Below are 13,689 nucleotides of genomic sequence, written 5' to 3'. Positions count from 1 at the left end.
AGAGTTTTAGAGAGAACGTAGCAGTTCATGTTTAGAAATAGTGGCACAAGGAGAAAGGGGGGTGGGAGGATGGGGAGGAGGGGAAAAAAAAAGAAAAAAGTCTAGTAGAGCAGAATACAATGTATTATGTAGGTGCTTCAATTTTCTCTAAAGAATCCAGCAGAGGCCACTGTCAGACAATAGATACCGGACTAGATGGGCCATAGGTCAGTACCTCAATCTTACTTTAATCACAGGAAAAAAAAAAAAGTCTTTGAGAGGGGTAAGGGAAGTGTTTTGCTCTATTTTCCCACAAGTTCTGACAAATTTGCATGTAAAAAAAGAAAAATTTCCCACAAGTTCTGACAAATTTGCATGTGGAAAAAGAAAAGGAGCGAAAAGGAAAGGGTCTAAAAAGTATCTACCTAAGTACATAGGATAAACTATCCAGCGTCACAGAACATCCTCTTCATCAGTGTATCACGCAAGTCCAACGTGTTTCACTGGTCTGTGGTTGCACAACCTTATCAAAGCACTAAGGATTTCAACACTTCTACTGGGGTATTTCCCATTTTCCTTCAAGCCAAATTTGACATTTTGTTTCCTTGCTTTGTCTCTCATTTTTTCTTTTTCTCACAAAGGAGGAAAAAAATGGGTCACTAGGCACACCTCCTACATCACCCACATATGCCTAAGGTCCGAGTAGGGCAAAGTCCGGTTCAGGCCCATATGCAAGAGAACAGGAGCCAAGCTTGATAAAATAAGCCTTTATCTGAGAAGTGTGGAGAATGAAGTTGTCAAAAAGACAATTCCCATGCTCCTTATCACACATGAGGAGGAGAAGAAACAAGTTTTGTCTGAATGTTAGAGATCCCACATACTGAAGTTAAATACTGTATCAGAAAATTCACACTCTTCAGATTAGCACTGTGTGGGAACAAAGTGATTTTCAAGCTATTAACTGCATCTGCTTGCTTTCAGGAAGGGAGGGGGAGTGTTTTCGAGAGATTTTGATATTTATCAACATCAACATGGAAGCACAGGCAAGACTAGCAACACTGGTACATCAGAGGAGAATCCTGGTGGAATTACAATGCTATGTCTCTCAAAAACATGAGCTTCAAAACCTAAAGGTGAAAAGTTTACATAATTCCGTAGTTTATCTGAAACTTAATTCCCAAAAGACACTTGTCAAAAGGAGATTAAAGACTCACTGTCCTAATATAAGAAACAGTCTGAGTTCACATAATCGCAGCGACGATAGTGTTGTGTTATTGTGCTTGATGTAACAGCTTTGAAAGTCAGAGGGTAGCTCCCATCCCTAACTCATTGACTTGCACAGGAAGGCAGAAAAGCACACAGGAAATATTTACAAGGGTGGGAAAAGTGAATCTTGCATATTAAAATACCTCTTGCAGGAAGTCTTCAAGAAGTCGATTAAACTTGTCTGCTAATTCATCTATTAACTGACTTCTTGCAATGTCAACCCTGTTAAAGATTGTGAATTCTTCATTACAGAGAGCGTGGTATGTCTTTGAACAGGCTTCCAAAACATCTATATCTGTGTGCTTCTCCACAATATCCCGGATTTGTCGCAGTAAGGCATCCAAATGCTACAAGAAAGATGAGGCAAGGAAAAAAATATAATGTATTCAGAGATATGTATATAGATGCATTCATATACACATACATATGTACATATTTTTAATAAACCTTAAGGAATTTTAAAAGATAAATTGAATTTATTACTTTTGTAACTGTAACACAGAACACAAAACAATTCTGGAAAGCCAGTGAAGCTTCTGATTAAATTAAAAATCTATTTACCAAAATTTAAGTAGGAGCTTGTCAAAGCCTAAGGATTCAATGCATTTTTAAAAAATCATTTAAAGTTTGCAGTTGTCAGTATGGTTTTATCTAACACTTGTATTTGCAATGACAACTGAACAACCCAGAAGTATTTCTCTCCCACTCACACAGACATTTGTACATGGTCTTAAAAGCTGTATAATTGAAGATTCAGTTTCATAACACTCAAGCATCAGCACTTCAGTTGTTCTTATATGTCTCCCCTCAACTCGAGTTGCTCACTGCTGCTCTATCACTGCCAGGCTCTGCTGTCAACTAAACATTTTATTACTTTTTTGACCCTAATGATTTCCAGCTACTTGCTTCACAATACAACAAAACAACACATCTGAGAAGGAAAAAATGGAGATGAGAACAGCTTACACCAACTTCATCATCATAGCAGGTAAAATGAGAGCGAGTAGTAACTACATGCTTTATGATCTGGTAGTTTTCCCCCTTTCCATGCAAAGATGATGGTGGTTCATTAGTTTCAGTGAACAGAAAAATAAAACTTACCAAGCTATTTCTACAAGCTTCATCTCTCAGGTAGCAAATATGGCCACAACCCAAGAAGAAATGCTGTTGCATAAAGTTCACCTAACTGGCAATATTCTGTTAAAACTCGCTAGACAGGCCTTAGAAAACTCAAACTTTCAGTGTCTCTGGGAACAGCAGCCAGTCACAGCTCTGAAGTCCAAGTCTCATTCTCCATAAGGGCCACGATAAACAAAGTCTCACACAAAAAACTTCACCTACAATGGTGGCTGACATTCCAGTGACTAAGTCTAAACTCTGGGTTTTCTCCTTTTGTGTTAAGTGTTACTGAATGTTACCTTACCTTTTCTAATCGCCCTGTTGTATAAATTTCCAGATCGAAGTACTGTGGCAACTGCAGTAAGTTGGTGACTTTTTCTGCATCTACAGAATACTGTAAAATTGACAAGGAAAAAAGTGTAAATGAAAAAGTCTGTGACAACACAATTCATTACAGAAAAATAAAATGTTAACAAAGATTCATAAGAAAAAATGAAGACTTGTGCAAGCCATACAGTTAATTACAGAAACTATACTTGTTAACATTTCAACAACAGTCTACCAGTCAGAAATGGAGTTAAACCTACCTTTGCTAGCAACTGAGGCAGTGCCACTGCAAAAAGTTCAGTAATTTTTGTCCTGTCATCCAATTGGGTTTTCTTTTCTTTTGCTGTCAGCACCTAAAATATTGGTATTGTGAGGATTTTAGAACCAGAAGTTCTGGTGCAAAGTTTCGTTATCATTAATGAAATACGACAATTAGGTACACAGACCTTCTAATAACACTGTAAAATATCAATGTAAAAAAAAAAAGTCAAATTAAAAAAAGCCTTCATCATAAAAAAATGCAATTCAAAGTTACACTAATACTACTGAGGTTATCTTGAAAACAGAAGTGACAACCTAGAACTAAAGGTTTACCTTCCCTGCAAGAAAATACCATGATCAGAACACTTTTCTTGACAATGAAAGAACAGCAAACCTTTCAGCTTACAATTTTTAATGATATTTACTCAATTCTTATGTCAATCTGATCTTCATACAAGTTTTCAATCCGTACCCTAAATGGGTTTCTTACCAAAAACTGCAGTCCTGAAAGCAGCTCTCTTCCCTGCTTGTTGCCCCAGTAAAAGAGGGCTGCCTAAACCCTATATCCAGAGAAAAGCCCACTGGTGAACCATCTTCCTTCCAAAGAGACTATGAAATATATTCCCTTCCTTCATTTTGCTCTTTCAAATTGAAAATAATTTTAGCTTTTCCAAACACTGATTTTTGTTCTCCTTTCCAACAAACACTTCTTTCAAAATCAATTCTGTATTAACTTTAACACTAAAAACAAATGCAGTAGTCCAAACAGTATCAAGCACATGCCAAGGTCCAGAAAAGTGAACTAGCCAGAGCAGTCACATAGAGGCTGTGCAGACCAAAGAGGAATTTTTTAATTCAGTCCCTTCAGCAGCAACAGCCTACAACTTTTTCCTTCTTCCCACACAGTCCACACAAAGCCACTCCCACACCTCTAGACAACTAGCTTTTTGCTTCCTACCCTTTTCCCTGTTCCTCTTCCCACAGGAGGATGACATTCAGCCGCTTGCCGAATTGTACAAAGCATTATTTCAATCAGTGCACTTTCCTGTCTATCCGTTAAAGCTGAAATTTAAGAAACAGATGTTAATACACATCTTGATTTTTCATTTTCCACAACAATTAGTATCTAAGGATCAAAATACATTTATTTTTTTAAAGAGAAAAAGAAAAGCATTCGGGCCAATAGCTCATTTCCAGGAGTGGGGGTGGCACAGGGGAGAAGATAAACATAAAACAACACAAGAAGATATTTAAAATTGAGGGAGTACCACTGGATGAGTCACAGGACAGGATAAAACAAATACCAAGTTTTATAATCATTTTAGTTCCTTTTCATTTTTCAGAGGTCCATTTACTAGGACCTATGAATGACAGAACTATGCCAGGGGGTTGGTTTGGTTTTACTGTCATTAGAGAAATTATGGTATTTTTCCATGGGGTGGTTTTAACACTCAATAAGTGAACCAGTTTCACAAGCAACTTAGTTCCTCTAATGCCACAAGTGCAGCCTGAGCCAGTGGAACAATAGGGCAACAGGATGCCGCGTGCTTATTCCCTCTCTTTTCTCCTCACCATTGTTCTCCTGTGTCTCACTTCCATACCAGAAGTGATCTCTTTCTACTCTTCGTCACATTTTATAATTACTATTAGTCATTTATTGTAGTCACGTAAAAAGAAACAACATGGGGGGGGACTCATAAATGTAAACATCTGATTTCCTTATAAATCAAGCCTAACAGAAACTGTATAGTAATACAAGGATAGATCTACGAAAATGTCTTACGTTCTTCTCCATTGAGAGGCTCCTCCAACAGAAGACTGTTCATACATTCCCAGTCCTTCAAGAGGTCTGTTGCACAGTCCCACATGCTGTCCACAAGGTAAGCAGCATGTTCATGCAACTAAAATGAGAACACATTAAGTATTTTTCTTTATCAGCAATAAATTTTGTTACAGAAATTGCTATAATACAGGGTATTTTTCTCACTTGTCTGTCTGTGGCAAAAAAAAAAAAAAAATAATTTGCAGGCTCTCCAGTTCAACAGAAGCCTCTCTTCCCCAATTAACTTAAAAAAAATTAATCCAGACCAGCTGCTACACAAAGTATGCCTACAAGATCTGTCAAAACTTGGGGAACAGGAAGGTGGGTGTGGGGGTGGTGGGTTTTGTTTAGTTTGTTGTTTTTTTTTTTTCCCCGTCCCTCCTTATAAGTCTCCTAAATCACCATTTCTTTCCACCTATATATTAGCATGAAGACTGACAGAAGAGTATTTGTCAGAGTACAGCTCACAGCCTGTTTCAACACTCGGTATTGGACAGATCCTTCCAACACAACCACACAAAACAGCCTTTCGACCACTGGGTTGTTCAAATAATAGGAAAACCAGGTTATCAAACAATGAGGGGGGAAAAGAAAAAAAAGAACAAGTTATATTTTTAAAAAATAAATAAAAACCCAAACAAAAAAACCCAAACACCACCCAAAACACACACCACAAAAACAAGGATATCCCTGCAGTTCAACTTACTTCACTTTCCAAAAAGAAAAACACTAATGTCTTCACAAGATTAGCATTTGGACTTTGTCTTCCCCTCCTTTTAATTACTCCATCATCTTCAGGATCTCTGCGACTAAAAAGCCTAAAAGAAAAATTATTTCAGGACAAGCTGCTTCTTCATTGCCTTTGCCACAGTCAATTCATATCAAGATATTGTTTTTTACAGACACATGCTTAATACCTTGCTGCTTGGCTCCATAATTTTTTTTGAAAGGAAGTAATTTGGGACAAGTCTCATTTGAACAATTTCATATATGCTGAGTTGGTGTTTCACTGACTGTTTCCAGTGGAATGTATAATTATAACCAAACACTTTACAAACATCAGTGATAATTTGCAGGTGCTTGAGGTCCCATGCTCCTCTTTAGCAAACCACATTTTCTGGACCTCCCCACACAAGACTTTAAAGCAGAAAAAAAATACTGGAAGAAGGTCTGAAAAGCAGTAAATGGAAATTCTGTTTCCTATATAGGTATTGAATCTCTTATTTTAAAAACAAACAAAAAACCAAACAAAAAAACAAAAAAGTTTTAAAATGTTTTCATAGAATCATAGAATGTTTTAGGTTTTATTATATTCTCTGTAGGTACAAGCCTTTAAAACGCACAGCCTTCAAAGTTACTCTCTACTTCCCATTCAGAAAAACTAAAACAGTTCAAAAACTACATTAGTGTTACATTTTCTGTAAGTTTTCTTAAGGCCCCTTCACTATTCAGTTTTCCCTTTTCTTTATCAAAACTAATGAGGATTGTAGTATTAATGCACACACTAAAATCTCAAGGAACAAGAAGTTAACTAGAATTTCATCATCTTACTTTTTATAAAGAAATTCCCCTGCAGCAACTGCTACCGGCCGATGAGCTGAATAAACCAGATGGTAAACATTTTCACAGTCTTCAGCAGTCAGAACTTCTTCGCTACTCCTATGGGTAGGGATGGGAAGAAGGAGAAAAAAAAAATACACTGAGTCAATGAGGGAGATAGAAATGAAGGAGAATGTAAGCCTTTTCCTTGCGTTTATCACCCTAAATCCCAAAACAAGACATCTTAGTTCCAAAGTCTTTCTAAACAAAAATCACTGATGGAGTATGTAGGTTTGGTAGAAGGTTATGCTCAAAAGCTCAACTACTGTGCAATGTTCAATACATCCTATATCTTTTCCAGTTCCAACTAGGGAGGCTGAATTCTAAGTTTCTAGCCTTTACACTTACTTATCTGTGGTAGATAAGTAACAGCACTGTTCTAGCCAGATTACTTTTGAAATTCCAATTTGTTTGAACGTAAGGTACGCAGACATTTCTCTAGACTTTGGATTATCTGAATTCTGTCAAGCTGCTGTCCTTGCCCACAGGTATGATAAATACTTTTAATATTTGTTGTAGGTCAGGTAAGGAGACATACATGTACTTACTGTAAAACAAGAGTGAGTAATTTTATTGCTTGGACTGCAACATCATATTCTTTGTCAAGAGTCATAGACACAATTCTATCCTAAGAACACAAAAGGAAGTATTTTCAAAGAGGAAAGAAGTGTAACAAAACTTTAAAAAAATTCATACGTACTTAAAAATAGGAAGTTACACCAACCTTGAACCGACTGGTGAAGAGTTCCAATTTGGAATTAAGCTCTTTATTATAGTAAAGCCCTTGCAAAGCAGTTAGGCATTTGAGTCTTACTTCCCCTTGCTAAAATAAAATTAAGAACTGGATTAAAAGTCAAGTACAGGATACAGATGTGATCTTCAAATCATACAAGACAAGCTTATTTTGCAGTCTGAATTAATTCAAAGATTAAATGTTGTCGATAAACTATCAATAATAGTGTTAATGGCAAAAGAATATGTCCCTGTTTGTAATAAGCCAATGAAGAAACCACCACAAAAACCCCAATGTCTTACTGCAGTTAGTATCTTTGTAAGTCAAAATACACTTGTTTCATTCTTTATACTCCAAATGCTGAAGATATTTCTAAGTAGAATTCTATGTGTTTCCTTTCACTTAAAACAGATAGAAAAATACTTTTCAAAAGTCTACGACAACTGACTTCATGCAGTTGCTTATCACCCCACTGCCAGAGGTGGCTGTTTTTTGAAACCAAACCCATGACCATTACAGCATGAGTAAGCATCCCCCATCTGTTTCACTTCAAATTTGACAGCTTGAAGTCTCCAATGCAAGAACCGTGACAATCTGCTGACTCAACAATGAATCAAGGAGTATTTGTAAATTCTATCTGGTGACCACTCCAAGCAGAGAATAATCTCTAGCTGGTAGCTGCTAAGTGACAGCTTGAGGCACTCATCAGCACAAAAGGGGACTTTTCCCATGCTTTTTACAGCTAGCTGAGAATGCTAAAAAATGCTTCTTAACTTGGCAAAACAAAGAAACTGTTAGGCTATATGACTAAGATTATTCCATGTGAAATACATTAATTTTAAATAGTTTGTATCAGCAATAAATAAACAGAAAAATCCATTTCCTTACAGTTCCTTAAAAATCCATATATACTCTCTAAAACCATTCAAAAGATTCAAGCCTATTTTATACACATGTTGAAACGCCAGTGCTTCTGAGTGATAAGAAAAAGCTGTGACTGACTAAAACAGTTCAGAGATCACAACCTATTCTGGCAAGATCAACTACCAAAAACGTGGAGTTATGCTTCATGATCTGTTCCTTTTCCTCAATGCAGCTTACCTTATCGTGCATAGTCCACCCTACATATTTTAAGTAGCTGTCATTGAGAAAGGCGTCACTATACATCTTCATCCATATTCCAATCTCTTCAATACAGATTGCTCTTATTTCAGCTATTGCATCTCTGCAGAGAGAAGTAGGGCAACAGGATCAAACACGAATAATTAGAAATAATCAGCTTCCAAAATAAATGAACGAAGCTACAAATTACTTACTAAGAGAAACTTACCGGTATCTATGCACAAAAACACCTTTAAATATTGCATTCATCATGTTTTCTATTTCATCCTGGTTTTCCTGAAGCTGAAAAAGTGAACAGAGTACATAAACCGTGAGCAGCACTTTTACAGTCTGATCAGATGGTACTGATGCTAGACATACTAAATTACGTTAACATTTGCAAGTGTGGCCATTAAATCCTTTTGTGAAATATTCACAAATCTGTTTCACAGTACAATATGCTATTATCTAAGGAATTGTATCTACCACAGCACACAGACTTTAGAAATTGTGACCACTGGAAAACTGTTCTTCAACTGTAACAAAGACACCTCAGGTTTCTGCAAGCTCCTTAAGTTATTTATAAGAAAACTCGATTTAATTTTCTAATAACTTTTTAAGCCTAATATTCAGCCCAATTTTTACTACACTTACTATGTTTTCATGGACATGTATTATCAGAACAATACCCAAATCATGCAAATGGCATTACAAGGAGTTCCCATGCAGAGGAACGGATACAAAGGGTAAAGGATCTCTCCTACAGAAGTTTAGGCAAACAGCAAGAATGAACCATTTGCATAGCATCTTTTATTTAGTACAAGGAAAACAGAAAATCAAAACCAAAACTAGAAAAGCTGGTAAGAAATCCTAAAAGCCGATATACATAAGAGCAATTCAATTTAAAGAATAAAACAGAGGGACTAATAGCTACCTTTACAAAAAAATAAAATACCAGAACACGACTAATTATTGTCATTTATCAACACTCATCCTACGCACACCAGCTACAGACAGTTGCACTAACCTCCTTTCTTTTCTGTAGTAAGAGTTCCAGCCTATCATTAGCTCGTTTCCCAATTATTTTATTCCGTTCTGCTTCATACTGCCGTTGTGTATTGTCCATGTTAATACTAAGATTTAATGCCACATTCACTAAAGCAGTCATCAGCTTCATGGCTACAAAAAAAGTGAAAAAAAATAATCCTTCAGAAAGTTACCCAATCTAAGAAAAATTATAAATAAAAAACTTGGCACCTCTTCCTGTCAACCCCTTCTGTATGAAAATACCTTCACTATATGTTTCTTGATATGCAAGCTTCAGGGCTTCAGCAGTGTTTCACTAAGGGCTGCCTCATTACTTATCAAGACAACAGATAAAACACTGACATTTTGTTCTTTTCTTTCTGTCAACTTGTTAACACTAAAAAGCGTTGAGATATAGGATATGCTTCCACCAAAAAATAAAGGTGGAATATAAGACTACCAAATATAGCCCAAGAAATATTAAAAGGGTTCCATTATTAGAATCACTTAGTAGACTGATTTTACCAAACCATTCAACCTCAAACATACAAGAAGCTTCTTCCTTCAAAAAGAAATGTCTTAAGACAACCAAGACCACCATTATCACACCATTCTTCTCCCCTCCATTTAATTTTCATGAGGAGCAGTTTTCTTTAAATATTCCTTTATTTGCCAAAGCAGAGAAAGAACATTAGCTGATTGGAAATCAGAGAACTCAGCAAAATCTAAAATACACTTGGATGGGGGTTTTTTGCATGTTTTTATTTCTGAATCAACACTCTTAAAAAGGGTGCAGACACATGCCTGCTCCACAAACCATGAGGTGGCCAGTAGTACGCTTGCTCTTCCTAGGAACTTTTCTAACAACGAGGCATGAAAGGGCTTGCATCGGCAGAACGTACACAGAACATTAAACACATATCACTAGTATAAAGCTGATAAATAAGGCACAAAGACATGCAGATATACCTAAATATCATCACACACTGACCTCCAAGGATATCAAGATAAAAAGACTAAGTTTGAACTAATCATAAAAGCCAAAATTACTGCAAACAACAGTAAATATGGGTAACAAGGATTTTATTGGCTGTGTCTATTCTGTATAAAAGACAACCTTCAAGAATCCAAACTATATTCTCACAAGACATGTACAATTACACAAAAGCAACAGAACAGACTACTGATGTGAACAAATACAAGCAGAGTACTGATAAAAAACTATTTTGTGTGACAGAAATTAACATGCAACAGGGCAGCTTCTGCAACTTTTATTTAGGCACAACTCAAATTAAGAAACAAGTTTTTACCACTGTTTTTAAGAACTAACATTTGCATTAGTCACACGGTACAACAGTCAAATTGATGACACAGCGGAATCAGCACATTATCCTGAAATAAAAGGTTCTGTCTCTCTCTCCAATCTAAAATACAACTCCTGTTTGACTTCATGCAGAGGATAAACGGGTTCAACTGCATCTGATGTTTAAAAGACACCTACACCCTTTTTATGACCTAAGACAAACTTGTAGAATCAACTGAAAAGTCTCCTTCTACTTACTTTTTCTACTAGACTTAAAGCTAACAAAAATTAAGTACTAGACAGCTGGTAAAGAATGCTTTAAAATAATGCTTTATCAGTAATGCAAAATTATTAATAAAGACAAGAAAGCTGTACCAAAACAAGTTGCATTAGGCAAAAACTGTATCACACGATGAAACACAAGCTGAATGTTGACTATCAAGAAGTTCAGCCAGAACAATTCCTTCCTGTGCAACACAAAACATAAAATTGAAGCAATACACAAATAGAATTCACTGACCTGCCAGTGTGCTAGTGTGCCGAAATGCTCTGACTTGTGAGTCTGACAGCCCCGTAAGCAGTGAAATCACAGTATCCATCATATATTCATCATATATGATGCTATATTGACATTGTCGGACGAGTACTCCAATGAACTCACAAAAACTGGATTTGAACTTCTTCCACTGGGGGCCAGCCATAGTTAGCGGATAATCTCCACTATCCTATTTAAAACACAAGAAGGCAAAGAGTTTTTCAAATATCTTAAGCTATTTTATTAAATAAAAACTAAAAAGAGATGGGTACAACTTTAAAGCTCAAATCTCCAATGCCATAAAAAACAATACATCAGAAGAATGTGATTCCAGAAATATGCATCAACTCCACAGCTCAGGCTTGTTATATGCAGAGATAAGATTCTCCAAGTCCCACCACAAAAACCACACGTTACCAGGTATACCGAAATAACTACTAATTTCTTCCTCCTGTCATACACCCTAAAAATAAAAACTATTCACACCCTTTAGAAAACTGCCTCAAGTTACACTAGAGCAAAAGTTAGCTGACATGTTTAGGAACACTTGGTTCAGGACCACAATGAAGTTTACAGGGAGATGCTTACATATCAGACTGAAAATTCCTGAAGTCATAAAATGACCTACTGTAACACCTTGATGTAACAAATGTGTGTTCCTCTCCTGGTTTGGGAACCTTTACAAATAATGGTAAAATGACAGGGGGAAAAAAGACAATCATTTGCATTAGTGCTTCTGTGATCAGCTTCTTTAAGAGGCTAAAACATCAGAGGTTGAAAATGAAGCAAGCATCCATGAAAAGGGATTAGAGATCTGAGCATTGTTCATTAGAATTCTGTTACAAGAAAGAGTATAATGTACCAATGAAAAAAACCTAAACAAACAGTCCCAGATGAAGCTTTATAAACTTCATACAGCATTGCCTTGTAGTAATTGAAACTATTTATGAATTGGCGTAGTTCTAAGGAATACTGAAGTTTGTTTAAACAAAAACATATTACATTATCCCCTCTGTTACCAACGTTCTGTAGATTTTTATTTTTTTTTGGGGGGGGGTAGGGGGTGATGCAGGGGAGAAGGGATTATTATTCCCATATTAGACAAATGTTGGGAGGTTTTAAAGCTACCTTTACATTCTTTGGAACACAGGGTGAAAGGTATACCATTCAAAAATAAAACCACAAAAAAAAATTTCCAAAAAAACCCCAACCCATTTACCCCAATACTCAGCAGAACAGAAAGTAAATGACCATTTAAAGGAGAAAAAGTTATAATCCCCATGAAAGGCAAAGCATTAAAGTCTTCCGCTGGAGAATAATCAAATTCATACCCCCACAGTTCATAGATTAATGAACGCATAGAAATAAATGTAGCAACAATTCTAAAAGTTACATAAATAAGACTTTAAAAGGCCTTACATACAAAACAGGAACAGGAAGGCACCCCACACAGCCCCACAGTAGTGGGAATTCCCACTATTCAAAAACTGACAGTGGAGATTGATTTCTTAAACCACTACTAAAACAATTTATATACATGTAGAGCTTTACTTCCTAGTCTTACAAGTTCAGTGAAATAAGAGAGTTCAAGATTTTCATTCACGAAAGTCCTGTCATTTTTACAGCTGACCTTACCCTTGAAAGAAACCGGTATCAACGTGATTCATTAAGATTAGGACAGGCAACATAAAACACTAATATCGATACATTATCAGTACTTCATTCAATTACCTCATCAAATTCTTCAGTCATTTTTCGGATTATTTCAGAATTCTGCATATGTCGGAACATCTCTGCTGTAACAACTCCTACAATTTAGATATTAGATTATTAGCACTTTTCATATGAAAGAGGTATATTGCAGATTACATGCCTCCTGCTACAATGTAAAAATGATCTATTTTCAGCTAACCTGGATCAGCTAGCCTACAGATTATACATGTATTTTTTAAGAAGTTACATATTTTTTATTTTAGCATCCTTGTATAACAAGTGCTTAGCACCAATACTTTTACATACACACACATATATATCGGTTTTATTATTATTCTTTTTTAAAAGTGTGTTTGTGTGCATGTACACACACATCCAGAATTTACTCATTCACTCATATTCGGAAGATACTTGTGCCAGATCTCTTTATCAGGTGAGAGACTACACTGATCTGAAGTGACCTTTCAGGACTCAAGATTCTAAATGGTCTAAGACAATTCTGAACAGTTCTAGTGCTACTTATTATCTTTTGCACTGTAATAACCACAGTGATTCCACGCCAATTTCTATTTGTCTTAGCCTCAAATTGTTAAGAGTGTAAAGGGTGATATAAAAAACAAATTCATCTCCTAAAGTTTATTGCAAGTGTATTGCAAAATTCACAACCGGGATCATCTCAGAAAGCATTAGAAGATTCTGTAGTTTTATATGGTAACAATAACCAAAAGGTCACTGCTCTTGAAAGCATGGATAACCTCAGAGGAACACTGCTAGCTCTCTGGAGATTTATGCATATTAAAAGTTTATCAGGACAGAGAAACACTAGAGCAGAATAAATTACATCCAGTCCTACTCTACTGAGCGCAGTGGCAAGTTAGCTTCACCTCTTCAAAAGGAGGTGAGGG

The 13,689-nt window shown here is 36.2% G+C and overlaps 1 protein-coding gene across 5 annotated transcripts in view; it reads right to left on the bottom strand.

Moving 5' to 3' along the window:
• The window catches only part of STAG2 (stromal antigen 2), a 38,073-nt gene that overhangs the window by 17,581 nt on the left and 6,803 nt on the right, over positions 1-13,689 (bottom strand). For all 5 annotated transcript variants that reach the window (XM_010082863.1, XM_010082864.1, XM_010082866.1 and 2 more), the window contains exons 5-18: positions 12,803-12,879; positions 11,057-11,261; positions 9,235-9,386; positions 8,437-8,510; positions 8,208-8,331; positions 7,098-7,196; positions 6,922-7,001; positions 6,326-6,433; positions 5,481-5,592; positions 4,736-4,853; positions 3,911-4,014; positions 2,952-3,044; positions 2,669-2,758; positions 1,389-1,592 (exon numbers count right to left, since the gene is read on the bottom strand). In XM_010082863.1, the coding sequence (XP_010081165.1) occupies positions 1,389-1,592; positions 2,669-2,758; positions 2,952-3,044; positions 3,911-4,014; positions 4,736-4,853; positions 5,481-5,592; positions 6,326-6,433; positions 6,922-7,001; positions 7,098-7,196; positions 8,208-8,331; positions 8,437-8,510; positions 9,235-9,386; positions 11,057-11,261; positions 12,803-12,879 (1,640 nt within the window). The remainder of the gene's footprint in view (positions 1-1,388; positions 1,593-2,668; positions 2,759-2,951; positions 3,045-3,910; positions 4,015-4,735; positions 4,854-5,480; positions 5,593-6,325; positions 6,434-6,921; positions 7,002-7,097; positions 7,197-8,207; positions 8,332-8,436; positions 8,511-9,234; positions 9,387-11,056; positions 11,262-12,802; positions 12,880-13,689) is intronic.

Source organism: Pterocles gutturalis, unplaced genomic scaffold (genome assembly GCF_000699245.1).
Source record: "Pterocles gutturalis isolate BGI_N339 unplaced genomic scaffold, ASM69924v1 scaffold7825, whole genome shotgun sequence".
Classification (NCBI taxonomy): Eukaryota; Metazoa; Chordata; class Aves; order Pterocliformes; family Pteroclidae; genus Pterocles; species Pterocles gutturalis.
Note: the sequence above shows the minus strand (reverse complement) of the source record. Positions and strands in the feature narration are given on the sequence as shown.